Below are 19028 nucleotides of genomic sequence, written 5' to 3'. Positions count from 1 at the left end.
TACTTGTCGCATCAGATGACCCCTTTAAAGGTTTTGCTGTACATCAGATTGTCATCCAAATATGACTGCCATACATCTGTTAAATGGGTCAAATGACTTTTAATTTCTATCTGACGCTATGGAGAAAAGTCTTCTCTGTCTTGTGAATAAAGCTCAAGAAGCAGAGTTCCAGATAGCAAAATAAGACTTTATTGAACAAACAACAAAGTTGAGATGACAGCCACTTTATCCAAATCTGTCTCTGGTCAGATCTATATTTTTATACAAAAAAAAACAAAAAAAAAAACTTAATTTTTTGATGGTGGTTTAAAAAACTTTTGCTTTGTTGTAATCACCTGCCGACTGATGGAAATCACCCAGATTTATAGTTATTCCTAAAATGGAAATTACCAAAGCTTACAGTTTCTGTTATTCGCTATCTTTACAAAAAACAAAAAAAAAAAAAAAAAACACACACACACACACACACACACACACACACACTATAAGTGCTTGATTATTTTTTTCAGCCTTTCTTTCATAGACAACAATAATTATATTATAGCATTAGAAATAGCCTACTACTGTTACTAAAGAGTTTACAGAAATGGGAGGACTAACCAAAACAGAATGCTAAAAAAAAAATGATCATCACCAGTACTTTTAGTTTAGAGCAGCAGTGGCACAAACCTTACTTAATTTGTTAAAAACCTTACATTAATTTTGTTTTAATAAATTTGTCAAGCACGGTACATAGTGAATGTTGTTTAAATATCTACATAAATTAAATAAGTGAAATCACGAACGCAGTGGTAACCAATAGGTATGAGTAATGTTTTGCAGGAACACACGTTCACTTTGATCACAGTCATGTCATAAAAATTCATAAAACTGGTCTCTTTAGATTCAGTGCAGCATGTCATTTTTATTTATTTTGAAAACCCAAATTTGGCTCAGATCATCTTCAGACCATGCTGACAAAAATGTATGGATTCCGTGTTGATAGACAAGACCTTTTGATTGCAACAAAGCAATATTGAGGCATTATGCCAGACTACATCTGAGGCTGTATCACTGCAAAGCTTTGAGATATTGACACCAAACTTTACATGTTATATTGTCACCCCACATAGATCACACCACGTTGATTTGATATCAGTTGGTCAATAACCCATTAAATCGTATTTTGTAGTTGTTGTATTTATAATTTTTCAGCAATTTCAAAAAATAATCTTTAAATGCCTTCTTGGCCCCTTAATTGAGATTATGCAGCTATATTATTTTTTAATATTACTTGTTTTTAAACCGAAGCACTTAAAAATGTATTCAAATGACAAGCTTTCATGATGATGCAGATTGAAATAGGAACAATATAGTCCAAAATCTCAACCAGTTGACAAATTTATATTGTGTCTGTGTATATCACCCACCCCTATGTAAATCAATGTTCTTGTTAGATTATAAATCTAGACATATTTCTCTACCTACAATCATTAACATCTTTAGAAAATATACTTTTCTCACCATAAGGCACTTTTCTTTTGTATATTTTTTAACACACTATACCAGAAGTGATTTATAATTATTTGTTCATTCAGGTGCTTCTGGTCTTGAGACAGATGTAGTCTCAGTGTCGGTGATGGAGGGAGATTCAGTCATTTTACACACTGGTGTTGAAACAAACCAACAAGACAGAATGAAAATGGTATTTTAATGACACTCGCATCGCTCAACTGATTGGAGATCAGAGTAAGATCTGTACAGATGTTCAGTGTAAAGAGAGATTCAGAGACAGACTGAAACTGGACAGTCACAGTGGTGATTTGACCATCATGAACATCAACACCACACACTCTGGAGTTTATAAACTGCAGATCTTCAGGAGAAGAGTCATTCAAAAGATCTTCAATATTGCAGTTTGTGGTGAGTCATTTAACATTTAAAAGCAAGTTAAATGCTGTTTCTGTGTTTTTTTTTTTTTTGTTTTTTTTTTTTTTTGAGAAGCATTTTCTTTTTCTTCATTTTTTTTTTGCCCCAAAAGTGTATGGGCCCTCAGACACTAATTTACAGAAATCCCATCACATACTTGAGACAAGATCCCAAGGTCCGAAGCATGTGATGCTACCCAGGCATGCTGTATTATTTTTCTTTTCCTAAAAAAGGTGTCCTATAATCAACTGTTGGATTGTGTTCCAGATGTTCCAGGTGCAGAGACAGATAAAATGAAGACAAAGTCAGTGAAGGAGGGAGAATCTGTCACTTTAGATCCTGGTGTACTAAAAAACACAGATGATGTGATGACGTGGCATTTTAATGACATTTTCATCACTCAAATCACTGGAGATCACCATAAGATCTGTGAAGATGCCAAGTGTAATAGTACTGGGAGATTCAGAGACAGACTGAAGCTGGACAATCAGACTGGATCTCTGACCATCACAAACATCACAACCACAGACGCTGGAGTTTATAAACTACAGATCAACAGCAGCATCCGACCTCACTACAGCATCAACAGCATTAAGAGATTCAGCCTTACTGTCACTTGTGAGTGTAACTCAGCCAATTGGTGCCTTTTCTTTTGCAGTGTTAGAATACAGTTTAATATGGTTATATTGTGGACTGTTTGAAAAAGTGAGTTTAGACACAATAACACAGAGATCAACACACCCTGCAGCAGAAAACCCATAGAAAATGTAAAAAAAAAAAAAATACAAAACAGTTATGACATAACAAAATGTTGTTTACCAAAATCACATGACTTTTTTGCCATTTGACTATTTGTCACAAGCTCTGAATCACTGGTTCAAAACAAATGATTCACAAAGATTGCAAAGTATTACGAAGTGGAATGCAAAAATGCCCATCACTAGTTTAAACTACCTTATAATGTGCTGTTTAGCTTTAAAAATACTTTTCCCATAATGTGGGTAAGCTTTCACACTGTGAGGAAGATAACTATGCCTGCCCAAAAATATAATTAATTTGCGGTTTTGTTTTTCATGATGCCAATGGTTCTAGATTTTCTAATGTGTAAACGCAAAAAAAAAATAAACTAATTCATAAATAGTGTTTAGTCTGTGACCTAAAGAAAATGGTCTTTTACTCAGACACATTAATAAACATTAAAGGGGACCTATTTTGCAAAATGTATTCTTATAAGGTGTTTGAACACTGTGTATCCACAGTGTGTGTAAACAACCAGCCTATAATGGTAAAAATCCACCCACTACTTTTTTTTATAATCCTCCAATTATAAAAAAAAAGTCTCTCCAAATGCACAGTTCCAGATTTTCCACTACACTTACTTAAGAGTATGGGAAGCCCCACACATGACTAGTAGAAATCTGCTCATTAGCATAGATCCATCCCTGAATGAGTTTCAAATGTCTGTGCATTTTTGTTTACTCGCTGTAGCATCTTGAGATTACAATGTCTGTGCCAAAAAAAAAAAAAAAAAACCCCTTACAACTGTTCTGTTGCTGGATGTTCCAATGGACATAAGATTCTCCATAGACTCTCAACATCCGAGGCACTGAGGACATCGTGGCTGAACTTCATTTTTGAAGGAAATGGGCCAAATTGTTAAATATTTGCGCAAATCAATTTACGCCTAGTTGCTTCACCAAATAGGGGTCAGTTCAAAGTTGTTTCTGAGCACCTGAACAACCATTTTTAGATTTGAATCAGCTTAACTCCACAACAGTCTCTCCATCATTGTCCGTCTCTGGTTTCAAACACGTATGGCACGTATGCAGGTAATTTCTGACATTTCGGTTGTGTGAGATTCACCTGTTTTGCTGACAGAGTATCCGAAGAATGTGTAAAGGCTCTGCCCTCTTCTTTGATGATCACTGACCATCTCCGTTCATATGGATCCCTGAAAACCTCTAAAAATGCTGTATTATGCATGCCAGGCCAGTGGTTGGTGATATCATTTTCTAAATATGCATTCTTATAGACTGATCATTTAAACGCACTGTTTTCACAAATTTGTGTTTTTGTAGCAAAGACGAGACACTAACGATATCATTTTTGAAAGTTGCCATTTTCACACCTTTCTTTACCATTCTGATGCTCAGTAATCACCTTTCTACCTGTGAAGGAATTTTAAATGAATCATTTTAAATTAATCACAGCTAAGGATTCTTTTACTTGCAGGCTTAACATTTGTAACATTGTACATTATCCCCAAATAATTGAGCTAAAATCAGTTAGTGTGTGGCAGTTACAGATAGTTGTCATTATCCGGTCTTTGAACTGCCGTTAATTCACCACACAGACTTTCACACTACACCGTACACCCTGGAATACATTTCCCATGATCCATTGCACCAGTCACAAATTCACCTGATAACAATCACACCATACACCTGAGAACAATCACACACACACACACACACACACACACACACACACAAAAAGATCAATAAGCATTGGACTTCTTCTCACACCTTGCCGAGCTTGCCGAGTAGGGCTGAGTTTTGTCTGCATTTATTACTCTCCTAGTGATAGCACTTTACAGAGCCAGTTCCAGGTTTTCATAGTTTAGTCATAGTCTCGCCTTGCCTGTTTTCCTGTGTTCAGATTTTTGCCTGGATTACACTTTTGTCTTGCTGTTTCGAACTCTGTTGGCCCCTGCCTGTGTACCTGAATTATCTCTCTTTGCCTTGCCCTGTTGGATATTGTTCACTGTTGTTGATCTACCCACGCCTGTTCACTGGACTGCTCATGTTTTGCTCTCAATATACTTCAATGACCCTGCCTGTGTATGACCATGTCTATGAATAAAGCTTTGCATATGGATCCGCATGCCTCACGCCTCTGTCACTCCGTTACAATAGTATTGAAAAGGGACAAGATTTCATCCAACTCAGAATGAGACTCACTTAGTTGTCAGGTAGCTGTAATTCTTAACTGAATTATCTTTGGCCTGCTTCATCAGTGCAGTCAGAGCTATATCCATGGATAGCTGTACTTTTTATGAAAATTGTCCTACATTGTGGTCAGAGCTATTGTGATCAGAGAAGTCACCTGAGGATAATTTTTTGGTGTTGGAAAGCACCTTGTTTTTTTTTAATACCATATTCCCCATTCTGCTTTTAAGTAAATCACCGTTCTTCCCCATTGTGATGCTCAGTGTGAGCATCAGCAGATCATCATGAATAACTGGTCTGATTGAACTTTCCTGTTACATTTTTTTATGGACTGTTCATTTCTTCTTCAGATGCTTCTGGTGTTGAAACAGATGGCATGTCAGCATATGTGATGGAGGGAGATTCAGTCACTCTACACACTGATGTTAAGATGAACCATCAAGACAGGATTAGATGGTATTTTAATAAGACTCTCATCGCTCAAATCATTGGAGATCAGAGTAAAATCTGTACAGTTGATCAGTGTAAAGAGAGATTCAGAGACAGACTGAAGCTGGACAGTCACACGGGTGATCTCACCATCACAGACACCGGAACTACAGACTCTGGAGTTTATAAACTACAGATCATCAGAAGAAGAGTCATTCATAAGATCTTCAATGTTGCTGTTCATAGTAAGTCATATAACATTAAAAAGCAGGTTAAATATGCTTTATTAAGCATATCTTTGATGTGTGAAGATCGCTTTATCTTGCATCTCAAAGAAGCACAAAATCACTTTTACAGATTTTTTTCATTAACTGTTCCCTCCTGGTGGATCGACCTGCCCACCTCAATCCGAGCTGCCGAGTCCTTAGCCATCTTCAAGAAACGACTAAAAACACACCTGTTCCATCTTTATTTGACCCTCTAACTCTAGCCCTCTCTAATCTAATTCTATTCTTAAAAAAAAAATAATAATAAAATAAAAAACACTTGCCCCTTTTAGACTTGCACTCTATTCATTTACTGCTTGTTTTCTTAAAAATAATAATAATAATAATAATAATAAGCTAGCTCCTCTGTTCTTTTTTTCTATTCTATCTATTCATTTTCTTTTTATTCATCATAATATTAACAAAAGCAAAAAGGCCTCTAACACTAGCTTGCTCTATTCTTTTTCTATTTTATCGGTTTTCTTTTTTATTAATTATATTATAAAAAAAAAAACTTTGCTATGTGTACTGCATTAAGCTAACTGAGACTTGTTATAGCACTTGTATAGCGTTGCTCTTTTGTTGATTTTGATTGCTACTGTTTGTCCTCATTTGCAAGTCGCTTTGGATAAAAGTGTCTGCTAAATGACTATATAGCAGTGACATTCACAACTATTTTATTTTTTATTTTTTTTTCTGTTTATTCTCATTATTTTATTTTCAAAAGTACATATAATTTTTTTCCAAACACTTTTGCTGTGAAACTGGAGTTTGTAAGTATAACTACAAAATTTAAACAGATGTAAAGTGAAAAAATGAAAGTCAAGAAAACACATACACAGGTCTCTCATTAACTTTATGGTATTTTTTTTTCACTAAGATTGAGCTACAATCAGCTGTTGGTTTGTGTTTCAGGTGTTCCTGCTAATGAGCAAGATAAAGTGAAGAGTAAGTCAGTGAAGGAGGGAGAATCTCTCATTTTACATCCTGGTGTAATAAAAAACCCAAATCATGTGATGACGTGGCATTTCAGTGACATTCACTTCACTGAAATCACTGAAGATCAGAGTAAGATCTGTACAGATGATCAATGTGAAGATTCTGATGAGAGATTCAGAGACAGACTGGAGATGAATAATCAAACTGGATCTCTGACCATCATGAACATCAAAACAACACACTCTGGACAATACAAAGTGAAGATCGTCCACAGCATCAGCCACCGCCACCGCATCAGCATCATCAGCGTAGAGACATTCAGTGTTACTGTCATTGGTAAGTGTCTTTTTTTGTTGTTGTTTTTTTCACTCCCATCGAGAAATTTTAAAATACAGTTTACTTAATTCAACCAAATATTTGTTTTCATTGTGGACTGTTTGAAAAAGTTATATTTGTCACTATGACATTTTGACTAAAGTTAACAAATGTGTCGCGGTCAGTTATCCTCTGAACACTGCTGCTTCATGTTAAGCTCTCAGTGGTGATGCTGCTTTAGCAGCTGTTCTTCCAAAACCCACCAGATGGCGCCATTTATCAGTTTAATCAATACCATAATACTGTCGACCAGAATTAGAAAGATGTACAAATATCAGAAAAAAAGATTCTGGTCACTAATACTATTCACTGTTTCTTTTTCTTACAGAATCAAGTCTGCCTTCTGGTCTTATAGCAGAAATATGTGCTGCTGGTGTTGTTGCTCTTGTCCTGCTGGCGTATATAACTGCTGCATGTTTAAAGCTTTATTGCAGCTGGTGCTATAAACATGGCTAATTTAACAAAAAAAAAAAAATACTTTCTAGATGAAAATTAGTGTAAACTGATGTTGTAGTCAAAAAAATAGCTTGGGTGGGTGCACAAAATTTGGGCTGGTTTGGGGTCAGTCTGGCGGTTTTCCAACATATAAATTGTATAGGCTAACTGGCTGACAAACAATCACAAGTGTGCACATACTGCATCCAAACAGTCATCAGGACGTTATAAACATAAGCTCACTGCAGTGTAGAGGTGCTGATGTTGATGTCGCGGCCGTACTTTTAGCCAATCACTAGGGATTTGCAGACAGACGTGATGATTCATGAGTGACGGGTTTTTAGTGCGGTAACGGTTCAGCCCACATAGGGCCAGCCCACACCAAACCATAATGCCTAAATATAAGTTACATGGTAAAGAGTGGGAGAGTGTTTTAACTCTCAAAATGTGAATTTCACCTGTTGAGGGAGAGATAACACGAAGGCTCTAATATGACTGCAACCCCGGAATTAGAGCACAGCGGAATTATTTAATCTATTTAAAAATATATAAAAATCTATTTAGGCCTATATCAAATCTTTATATATATATAATTTTATTTTATTTTAACCAGGATAGGATAGGTACTTTATTAATCGTCTTTTATATTTTAAACAGTCCAGATTGGTATATCCTTGAAAGCAGCCGAAATTGTTTGACCGTGCAAAGGTATAATGTTCTACAATATAAACTTCACGAAAGACTTAAGCCCGATTTGGACGGTATTTGTTTCTCCTGAGGACCTCTGTGAAAAAGATTTACATATGACCTCGGTGATAAAACTTATGGATATGGATGGCGATTATTATTGTTGTTGTTATTTTTTTTATTTTTTTTTATTGTCGGATTAATGAATGACGACTCAGTTTTGATTGTCATATGTGTGCATAAACAAGAGTCAAATAATGTTGTTTTTTCCTATCACTTATATTGGGCACTTTTTTGCATTTAGATTCGGAATGTTGACATTGAAAACGGTGCATGTTTTTTCGAGGGTATTGGTAAATTACTTGATTGACGTTTTGTCAGTGACTGCTTGCATATTTTAATCATATTTGGTAATTCCACTTGAAATTTATCTAATGTTATTATACATTATTTTGTTTTAAGGAGTTATAATGGCTCATAACAACATTGACTGACTATTCAATCACATTATTTGGGCTGTTTTTTGTTGGATTATTTTTACAGTTAAAGTTTTGGGCTGTTTTTATTTCTCCTTATAGGGGTTTTTGTGAGCTTTTGCACTGAAAAACATCAATCCAACAACACAAAAATGAGAGGGATTTAGCAACAGAAAGCAGCAGGAACCAGGGTGGCTCACCTGTCATTTCAAGCCTGAACCAATTTCTCCTTATAGGAAAATTATGGAACATATAAAACAGACTAAATGGACCACTTATAACATGTTTCTGCAGTTGTTTTTGAAATACAACATCTCCTTGTGAAAGATCGTAAGATCGAAGAATGTGACATTGTATATATATATATATATATTTTTTTTTTATATGTGACATTGGCCGTTTATTTCTCAGTTGATAAAAATAAGGTATTGTAATTTTTTTTTTTTTTTTTTTGGTGACATTACTAAAATTGTATTAGACATTTGTAACATAAAATTATGCTTTTTCAAGTGGTGTTTAAGATTGAATCATGTACTTTCACATCTATGTTCAAAAAAAGGGGGGGGGGGGGGGGGGGGGGGGGTGACAGTTAAGAGGTTAAAATAGGAATAAACGTGATATATACATTTTGTTTTAGCTACAGGTATGCAAAATAGTTTCAAAATACATTTCTTTTATCAGTGTAATTCATTTGAGATTATTTTTAAGTTTACTTTGTTAAAATATGCTTTGAAATGAGCAGCAGTAAATATATAACACTAAAATAATTGAATCAGCTATATTAACTGAGCAGCTCATTAACATTTTTCTTAATGTGATAAATACATCACATCAAAATTCCACCTAACGTTATTATTTTAAGGTTAACAGACTGATGTGACATGTGTCACCACAATATTTTTATAACTTGTTTTATATCAATTTGTTAAAGAAATCTATTAAAATCAGTTTAAGTGTAATCTAGGATATGTTATTAAAACAAGTTTCAAGATTCAAGAATCTGAATAATAAAACATTAGAATTGTTGCATGGGTTGAAACATACCTTTAGATTTGATGCCAAATCACTGAACATGTGAGTCACAGAATCATTCATTCAATGGTTTCATTGGAAGTGGCTGATTTCATTTTGTGATGACTCCACTTTAGTCTCAGGGTATGAGATATTTTGTGATGTAAAAGAGCTAAAATACTGTGTGATGAAGATGATTTGCTGTTTTTGTGATGTAAATGTTTTTGAAGAGCTAAAATACTGTCAAAAGCCAAACTCCTCACAGAAACCTGTGTTAGGATTTCATGATGCAAATAAGAACCGTTCATGGATTATAATTTCATTAATGTTTAAAATTTTTAGCACAGAACATTTCTAACATAGTTTTTCTAACATATAACTTTTCATCTCAAACAAACCATCAAAATAAAACAAAAAAAAAAGGAAAAAAAAAAAAAAAAAAAACGTTTTTGTATGTTTGTGATAAATGCAATTAAAAACAGATCTAATTCATTTACAACAGCTAGAATCTGTGAGTTTCATTTGCTATCAGAGAACATTCTCATAGAAAATAACAAAAAAAATTAAGATTTAGGCATATTGTATTATGATTTTATAATTATAATAGTAAGTTAAAGAATGATAATTAATTATATGTTGCTTTCAAAGAAATTGACAAGTTAACCATTCTCCAGGGTTTACAGTATGTCCATACACATGTACAGTGCCCTTCATAAGTATTGGAACAGTAAAGACAAAAGTGTTCTGTTTGCTGTGGAGTCAATAAATCTGTAAATAAGACTAAAAGATGAATATGAGAAAAAAAACTACAGAGTGTCACATTTTATTATTGGGTAATTCATCACAAAGATGTTTTACCAGCTAAGAACAGCACTTTTATAGTTTCATCTCCCTGTCTGATGTGAGAATAAGTATTGTAACAGTTGCCTCACAAGTCTTTCTAAGTGTTCAGCTGTGTCCTGTTGCATTAATCCTTCAGATATTAAAAGCAGGGAATGATTCTAATAAGACACACACAAACCTTCTGCATTCTAAGTCTTGCATTCGACAATGACACACACAAACCAGGATGAAGATGAGGAAGCTGACTCTGAAAGAAAAAGCAAGCATTTTGGATGCTAAAAGAAAAGAGGAAGTCAATTAGAACTATTGGAAAAACAAAGGGCATGAAGAAATCAAGAGTTTGGAAACTACCGGCGACATCAGCAATCAACAATGACCTGATCGGTGAGAAAAACAACAGTAGTTGATGACAGACAAATCATAAAAGCTGTGAAAATGAACCCTAAAATACATGTCTGTAAAATCAACAATAACCTCCAGAAAGCTGGGTGATGCTCTCTGTCAATCTACAGTCCGCAGGAGAATTTGACACAGAATTACAGAAGCTACACAGCAAGATGCAATCCTCTGATCAGCACCAAAAATAGAAAGGCAAGATTCTTCACAAATGTGAGTTGATGGACCGATGAGACAACAATTAACCTATATCTAAGTGATTGGAAAGCAAAAGTGTGGAGAGAAAAAAGGTAACTGCAAATGATCCTAAGCATACAGCCTCATCTGTAAAGCTTGGTGGAGGTGATGTCATGGCATGGGCATGCATGGCTGTCTCTAGAACAGGACCTCTTCATTTTAAAGGCTGGGGAAAAGCATTTCAAAGCATAAGACCAAGAGTCTGGAGATGTCTATGGGTTGCAGACTCACTGCTCTGATTGTATGCAAGGGATCTGCAACTACTGTAAATATTAGCTTTTAATCTTTACATCTGCCTTAAATTCAGCTGTTCCAATACTTATGCTCACATCAAATAGTGGGATGAACTCTAAAAGTGCTGTCCTTTTTAATTTGGTAAAACATGTATGTGTCGAAAGAACTAATAATTAAATGTGACATTCTGTAGTTTTGTCGCATGTTCTTCTTTTAATCATATTTGCAAATGTCTTGACTCCACAGCAGAGAAAGCAATTTTGTCTTTACTGTTCCAATTCTTATGGAGAGCACTGCAAATAAATGAAAAAGTCAGACAGGGTTCACTTTAACTATTTCTGATGACTATTTTGTATTAGTATCTTCTGTTCACCAAGGTGCATTAATTTGATAAAAATACAGTATTACAATACAATATTATGATCAAATATTACAATTTAAAATGAATGTGTTCTATGCAAATATGGATGTTAGTTTTTTTTTTTTTTTTTTTGCTATGTATTTTGTTTATGTTAGTGATACATGTGGCGATATTCATGAATTCCTAAAGCCAACAGATTCCAAACTTGATATTTTTGATGAAAGTTCCTCACTTCTCAAGGCAGTAGGTGCAAACTCAACACGTTCTTCCTCTTCACTATTCTGTAAAAATAAATAAATAAATAAACAAAACAATATACTTTGGTAACAAACCTTAGAATAATTAAGACTTTTTATTTATTTATTTTATTATACTCACCAAGGCTGCATTTATGAATAGAAACATTAATATTGTAAAATATTATAACAGTTTAAATAACTTATTTCTATGTGAATGCATGTTAAAATTTAATTTATTATTCTGATGCAAAGCTGAAGTTTCAGCATCATTACTCCAGTCTTAAGTGTCACACGATCCTTCAGAAACCATTCTAATATGCTGATGTTTTTTTCTAATATGAATAAGAAACATTTATTATTATTAGGCCTATCAAAGTTGTGCTTCTTCATATTTTTTTGTGGAAACTGTGATACACTACCTTGTACCAAGGTTGTGGTCAGTAAGAGTTTTATTTATTCAAGTTAATACTTTTATTTAGCGTGGATGCAAAATTGATCAAACATGACAGTAAAGACATTCATATTGTTACAAAATATTTCTATTTCAAATAAATTATGTTCTTCTGAACTTTTTATCCATCAAAGTCCTGAGGAGAAAAAAAATCTGTCAGTTTCCACAAAAACATGAAGCAGCACAACTGTTTTTAAAATGAATAAGAAATGCTTCCTGAGCAGCATGACCAGTCAATTATAGCTCAGAGGAGGCCTCCCCTTACATAACGTTTTCCCATGAATACATGATTTCCTTATTCCCACCAAATACACAGCATGCAGTCTGTTAAAACTCAATGGGCTCAGCAGAAGTCAGAGAGAAGCTTTTCCGAGAGGTACACCAACAGTGCACATTTTGGATGTCGCCATTATTTTAGGTCTTAGAGTCTCCATAAGCGAGCTAATTAGTTAAATATGTATTTGATTAAAAAGCTTTTGAGACTTTTGATGTGCCTAGCAGGAACAGGGCTTGGAAACATTGCTTTATAGTATGAATAAATCAAAGAACAAATAAAAAAAAGAAAAAACAAATTAATAAAAAAATAAAATAAAAATCAGACACATCCAAAAATATCTTACATTGGTTTTAACTGCTGATTCTACCTAACACATCTTATGCTGTTTGAGTTATTGGAAACACTGATTTTTTAAAAAAAAAAAAAAAAACAAAAACAAAATTTTAAACTGCTTATAACCCCAAATTCTCTAATTTTTATTTTTTTTTATTTTTTTTTATTTTTTAATTTTTTTGTCTTGTTCTACCGCTTCGGTTTTTCTTGGCGGTTTGCAAACATTACAGCCATCTTCTGGACTGAGTTGTGAACTCATTAGGATGTTAATTTATATAAGCTACTGTAAAAAAAAAAAAAAAAAAAAAAAAAAAAAAACCTCTTTCTGAGTTTATTTCAGAAAGATCACAAAAGCCTTAATTATAGACTGTGTGCCAGGCAGACTTGATAGGTTTTTAAAGCTCAATCAAGATAAATTTAATTTCTGATTTGCTAAGTTGGATTTGTATATCTATGTGCTCTGCCTTCAGGGCTTCTTTTGTTATCTGCACCTTTTCATTTACCTAAATACCCACATGCACTGGAACCCATGCAAACTGTGTATACATTATTGTTGAGTGACAGTGTTGGGGAAAGTTACTTTTAAAAGCAATGCATTAAAATATTGTGTTACTCCCTAAAAAGGAACTAATTTAGTTACTTTTTATGGAATGTAATGCATTATATTACTTTTGCGTTTTTAAAATAAGGTTCAACACTCTTCAGCAATAAAAAACAAAACAAAACAAAAACAATTAAGCACAACTGATAGTTTATCTAAAGTCATTTTTGCTTATTAGTATGGCTGAACTAGATCATCAAAGGTCAGCAGCAATGACATTAGTTAATACAATGGGATTAGATACATTTGTGTTATTTAACATATAGAATTATCACAGGTTTGCATAATATTCTGAGTTTGCATTTCACTGTTTTAATTAATTTTGATAAATACTAAATAATTTTTTTGTAAGTGGGATGAATTAATGCACATTCACAGTATAAAACCTCATCATGTTCACACAGCACAAGTTACTAGTTACTTGAAAAAAGTAACCTGATTACGTAACTTACGTTACTTGTAATGTGTTACCCCAACACTGTTGAGTGAGTTAATGGGTTAATGGGTTGGATGGGTTAAATGCAGAGCACGGATTCTGAGTATGGGTCACCATACTTGGCTGTATGTCACATCACTTTTTAAAATTTGCTGTTAGCATTACAGCAAGTTCATGAAACTTGGGATTTTTCCCCAGAAGGCTCAGATCTCCACTTTTCCAAAGTTTGGAGAAGTTGTGTCCACAAGATAAAGGCATATTAGTCTATAACAAATATTTTGTATCATGTCTACTGAAATAATTCAAATGATACACAAACTCAAACACATGTCAGACTCAATGTGTTTTTATCATCTGCATCTCAATATAAGAGACATGCACACATTAACTTCTCTCCAGAGCTTCTATGAGAGTCACTTCACAAGCTTTACTCTGAGAAAAACTACGGTCAAACACAAACTGAAACTGAAGGTCAAAGTCTTTCACAACAACCCTTCAAAATAAAGGTCTGGTTTAACTTAAAGAGATTATGACCAAAATATATTACTATTGTATAATAAAATGTAATTCTTTTTATTACATCTCAACATAACATTCCAATATATCAAAATAAAATCAAAAAATAAAATCAACATTAAAAAAATAAAACAATTTAATAATACAAAATTTTTTTGAAAAAAAAAAAAATGGAAAACCAAATTTAGGGGAAAATAAAAAAAAATGGAAAACCAAATTTAGGGGAAAATAGAATAGATTTTCTAAATTAAAAGGTAGCTCTCTGGTGTTTAATTGTCAACAAACAAATTATCTTTACATTGATTGTCAAGGCCTAACAAACACCTGGAAAGCATTTCCTTCCTTAAATGTCAATATGGAAAAAAAAGATCTAGATCTACATTGGAATCACTGCTGAAATGATATAAAGACACATGGCACATGGTTAAATTCTCTTACCGATTTATGTGCATTTCTTTTGAAGAACACTGGCTCAGTGTAAGTAATCTCATCATCACGTGTCTGAACTGTTTAAACGGCAATAATAGATGGATTAAAACATCAAAACTCAATCTTAACTAGATCTGGTTCTTCAAAGAATGTTATTAGGGCTGTCATTGCTAAAGTCTGAATACAAATGATTAGTTTTCAATTTGCATTCCTGTGTTTCCAGTGTGTTTTGTTGCAGTTTAAGATTTTTTATTTATTTATTTTTATTTTTTTTGTGCAAATGAAACAAGTTTCTGCCCCCTGTAAACATATACAGTAGTATTCTGACAAGAGTGCAATCCACTGGAGCCGCCAAACCTGATATCTAAACTAACTAAAATCCAAAACAAAAGTAATTAGGATGCTGACTACAGGAATTAGGAGAATATCAATCAGTTATTTAGTGAACACTTCTTTGTTACACTTGCCTTCTTGATCAGTTTTTCTATATTTCTTGTAGATCCAGAAGATCACGACTGCAGCGACAATCAACAGAGATACAGCAACAGGAACAGAGATCACCACTAAATAAGATAAAGGTAGACCCTGATCTGTAATGGACAGAATGAGCTGTTAGTGTAATTTAATCTGTCTGTCTGATCTACAACAAACAATACCATACATAAACACTATGTGACCTGATGGATCAGATTAGTAAATCAATGTTAATGTCAACACCAGCATACCTGCACATGGCTGACAGAGTTGAGTGATGTCCAGATGTGTGGTCTGGTTGCTGATGGGATTGTTGATCACACAGCTGTAGCTGTTTTTATCCTGATATTCCACCTCCAGAGGTAGAGAGAGACTGATGCTGAGATCAGACACACTGATGCTTGGACAATAAACTGTTTCCTTTGTACCAGGAGAGAGTCACATGACCCACATTCAGCACTGAACACACCAATGAACAATTCTGCTGTGATGATGATGATAAATATAAACATGAAAAAAAAAACAAAAATGGATAAATATAAATAACAACCTTTTTTGGTGCAGAGTGGCAGAGGAGCTGGAAACATGAAAGAACAAACAGAAATGGATAAATATAAATAACAACCTTTTTTGGTGCAGAGTGTTGACAATCAGCAGCCCTTGTGGTATAATGTTGATTACAACACAGATTAACCCACAAATGTAAAGGTAAATTACTCTGTTTCAATATAACAGCATATACCCTCTTCAAAATAAAGGTGCTTAAAATGTTCTTCACAGCAATGACCTAGAAGAACCATTTTTGGTTCCATAAAGAAAAATTCAGTCAAAGGTTATTTAAAGAACCATCTCTTTCTTACTTTTTTTTTGTAATTTGAAGAACCTTCTTTCACCACAAATAACCTTTTGCGAAACAGAAAGGTTCTTCAGATGTTAAAGATTCTTTACTGAACTATTAGATATATAATATATATATATATATATATATATATATAGATATAATATTATATATATATATAATATATAATATATATATATACATATATTCTATGGCATCATGAAGCACCTTTATTTTTAAGAGTGTAACAAACATATAACAAGAGAAACAATACATGATTTCGGTTTGAAAAACAGCATACTAACCTTTTCTGTGTAAAGTAATATCCCGTTTTAAAACTTTTTTTTTTTGACAAAAGAACACCCTAAAATGACTGTAAATATTAACATTCAAAGTGCTTTATAGGTCAAATTAGGCATAAGTTTTAAAGAGGACCGATTATACCTTTTTATAGGCTCCTCATTCTTAACCCTCTACTGCATGGTGTGGTCATATGACAACATACTCTTTGTGTTCATTTCCTTGCCACTGTCTCTTTAAGTCACATAACATGCAGGGTTTTTTTGTTGTTGTTGTTGTTTTTTTCTGTGGTGAGATTTCTGACAGACTGCCGTCTCTTGTCAGCAGTTGCTGAAAGCAAACTAAAACGTCAGTAACAAACAAGGACCAATCCGTGTCACTTCTACAAGAAAAAAAAAAAAAAATGGAAACATCACTGTTATGATGTTATGATGACATATTCACCTCTCAAAAATGTTTTTATGAAAACATTTTTTGGTTAATCATTGAAATGTATGTGCAATAGTGGAATGACATTATTACAATAGTTTAGCTAGCAAGGTCAACTGCAATCTCTTTTGCTGTAACAATAATAATATTAATCCTATTGATATAATGTTGATTAGGCATATGTTAATGGCATTTGTATTATGGAAATTAAATTTAAATGGCAATTTTACTTTTGATTAGATATGAATACAGGTGACATTACATCAGTGAGCAGGGTTATATGTGGCAAAGTAAAGAAGAAAAGCAGAACTGGCTCTTCCTGCAGATGAAATAAAATGGCTTTGTGAGCGGGGCGTAGAGGGTTCATGTTCATAGCCTTCCTCTCATAATTTTTTTTACAGCACTTCAAGTTAAGCCAGTCAAATATTTTTTCTATAGGTCTATCATAATGCGTGCGGTAGAGGGTTAAGTGCGTAATGTTGCTGTTTGTGCATCTGTTTCTGAACTCCCTAAAACTCCTCAGTTGTAGTCTTGAGTTTCGTCTAGAAACAAAGACCACCATATTCCTTATTTAAATAATTCCTACCCAAAGCATACACAAAACAAATGGACGGGGCCTGATTGAGTTACTATTGTGTTGAAACGTACGGTTATGGTAAGGGACATGGCATTTCCCAAACATGCTTGAAATATTTGACCAATCACAACACCCATTTTTTAAACATTCAAGCATAAAATCCTGTTCTTCTAGACGAAAACAAAGTCAAGACTTTGTAAGATGGCATAAAAGTGTCCTCTGAAAAACATTTCTTCTTTTAAATCCTCCAAACACTGGCCACATTGAAAGTAAGGGTAAGCACCTCATCCTAACCTAGATTTTTGCCATTTTTTTAAAAAAAATACATTTTTGTGGTAATCAGCATACCAAATCAGTATACCAAAAATAACGTTTATTGTTTTAATGCTTCAAAAAGAATGTTTTTGATGACTTTTTAACTCCAATTATCTATATTTGATCTACTCACCATAGACAGAAACACTGAATGTTTTTGATGACTTTTTAGCTCCACTTATCTCTAGTTGATAATCTCCAGCATGTTGAGTTGTGATGTTTGTGATGGTCAGAGATCCAGTTTGATTGTCCAGCTTCAGTCTGTCTCTAAATCTCCCATCAGGAACATCATCAGATGTGTTAAAGATTCCAGCATCTCTGTTGATTTCAGCTATCAGAGAGTTGTCATCTCCAAATGTCCACAGTATGTCATCTTCTTCAGGTATTTGAGTAACATCAGTGTTTAGTGTTACAGAATCTCCTTCCATCAGTGACAGTGAAACTGAGTCACCAGACACACCTGATGAAGAAATTTTGTCAGATTAATACTTCTGGTTGTTTACAAAGCCCTAAGAAATAAAAGAAAATCCTGCACAATATAAATACTTGCAAAAGTATCAAAAACAGTCTGAAATGTTGGCAATAAATGTCTCTTTTTGATACTTTTGCAAATATTGGTGATGTGTGAGATGTTCCTTTGTTTCTTAGTTTTTTATTCACTTTTTTTGGTCTTTTTTTCCTACGTGACTATCTATTACCTGCAGGTCTGCGATGATGATTGTTAACTGTTTACAAAGCTTGAAATCAGGTTTTAATGCTTTAATGCGAATTTAAGAACAACAGAAAAGACACACAACCATGAAATGTGAGATATATGAATAGACAGATAAGTGTGAATCAGTATTTAATTTCCATGACTTTAGTTGTTTGTTTGAATACAAAAGTATTTAAAGCAAATGAAAATGCTATATATGTTTAAACAGTAGCAGCAAATATATTAATCAGTAACAGAAAAAAAGCTGTAAACATGCATGTATAACTTACCCATCAGATAGCACCAGCACAAACAGAACAGAACAAACATGTGAGACATTTTCTTCAGTTGTTCAGTCAGTTCTAACACAGCCGCGTGGTGAGTGAATCCTTCCTGGACAGTTTTACCCATCTAGTTCACACACACACACACACACACACACACACACACACACACACACACACACACACACACACACACACACACACACACACACACACACACACACACACACACACACGCTTTCTTTTTGAATGCTTGTTTTTTTATATGTTTACATAAATGTTCTTAAAAC

The 19028-nt window shown here is 33.8% G+C and overlaps 1 protein-coding gene across 1 annotated transcript; it reads left to right on the top strand.

Annotated features, from left to right (window-relative positions):
• The first annotated feature begins 1580 nt into the window (after nucleotides 1–1580).
• Nucleotides 1581–7861, top strand: LOC109047817. The gene is made up of 5 exons (XM_042756083.1): nucleotides 1581–1902; nucleotides 2176–2526; nucleotides 5207–5530; nucleotides 6467–6826; nucleotides 7194–7861. Exons 1-5 carry the CDS (start codon nucleotides 1812–1814, stop codon nucleotides 7319–7321), a joined length of 1254 nt encoding a protein of 417 aa, XP_042612017.1. The 5' UTR covers nucleotides 1581–1811; the 3' UTR covers nucleotides 7322–7861.
• The last annotated feature ends 11167 nt before the right edge of the window (nucleotides 7862–19028 follow it).

This window comes from Cyprinus carpio, unplaced genomic scaffold (assembly GCF_018340385.1).
Source record: "Cyprinus carpio isolate SPL01 unplaced genomic scaffold, ASM1834038v1 S000006791, whole genome shotgun sequence".
In the NCBI taxonomy this organism is placed as follows: domain Eukaryota; kingdom Metazoa; phylum Chordata; class Actinopteri; order Cypriniformes; family Cyprinidae; genus Cyprinus; species Cyprinus carpio.
Note: the sequence above shows the minus strand (reverse complement) of the source record. Positions and strands in the feature narration are given on the sequence as shown.

Bases quoted from the DNA above. Each gene is read 5' to 3' on its own strand.
- LOC109047817 (XM_042756083.1), top strand. From the start codon at position 1,812: ATGAACATCAACACCACACACTCTGGAGTTTATAAACTGCAGATCTTC. The intron at 1,903-2,175 runs GTGAGTCATTTA...ATTGTGTTCCAG, and splicing joins CTTCAATATTGCAGTTTGTG to ATGTTCCAGGTGCAGAGACA. The intron at 6,827-7,193 runs GTAAGTGTCTTT...TTTTTCTTACAG, and splicing joins ATTCAGTGTTACTGTCATTG to AATCAAGTCTGCCTTCTGGT.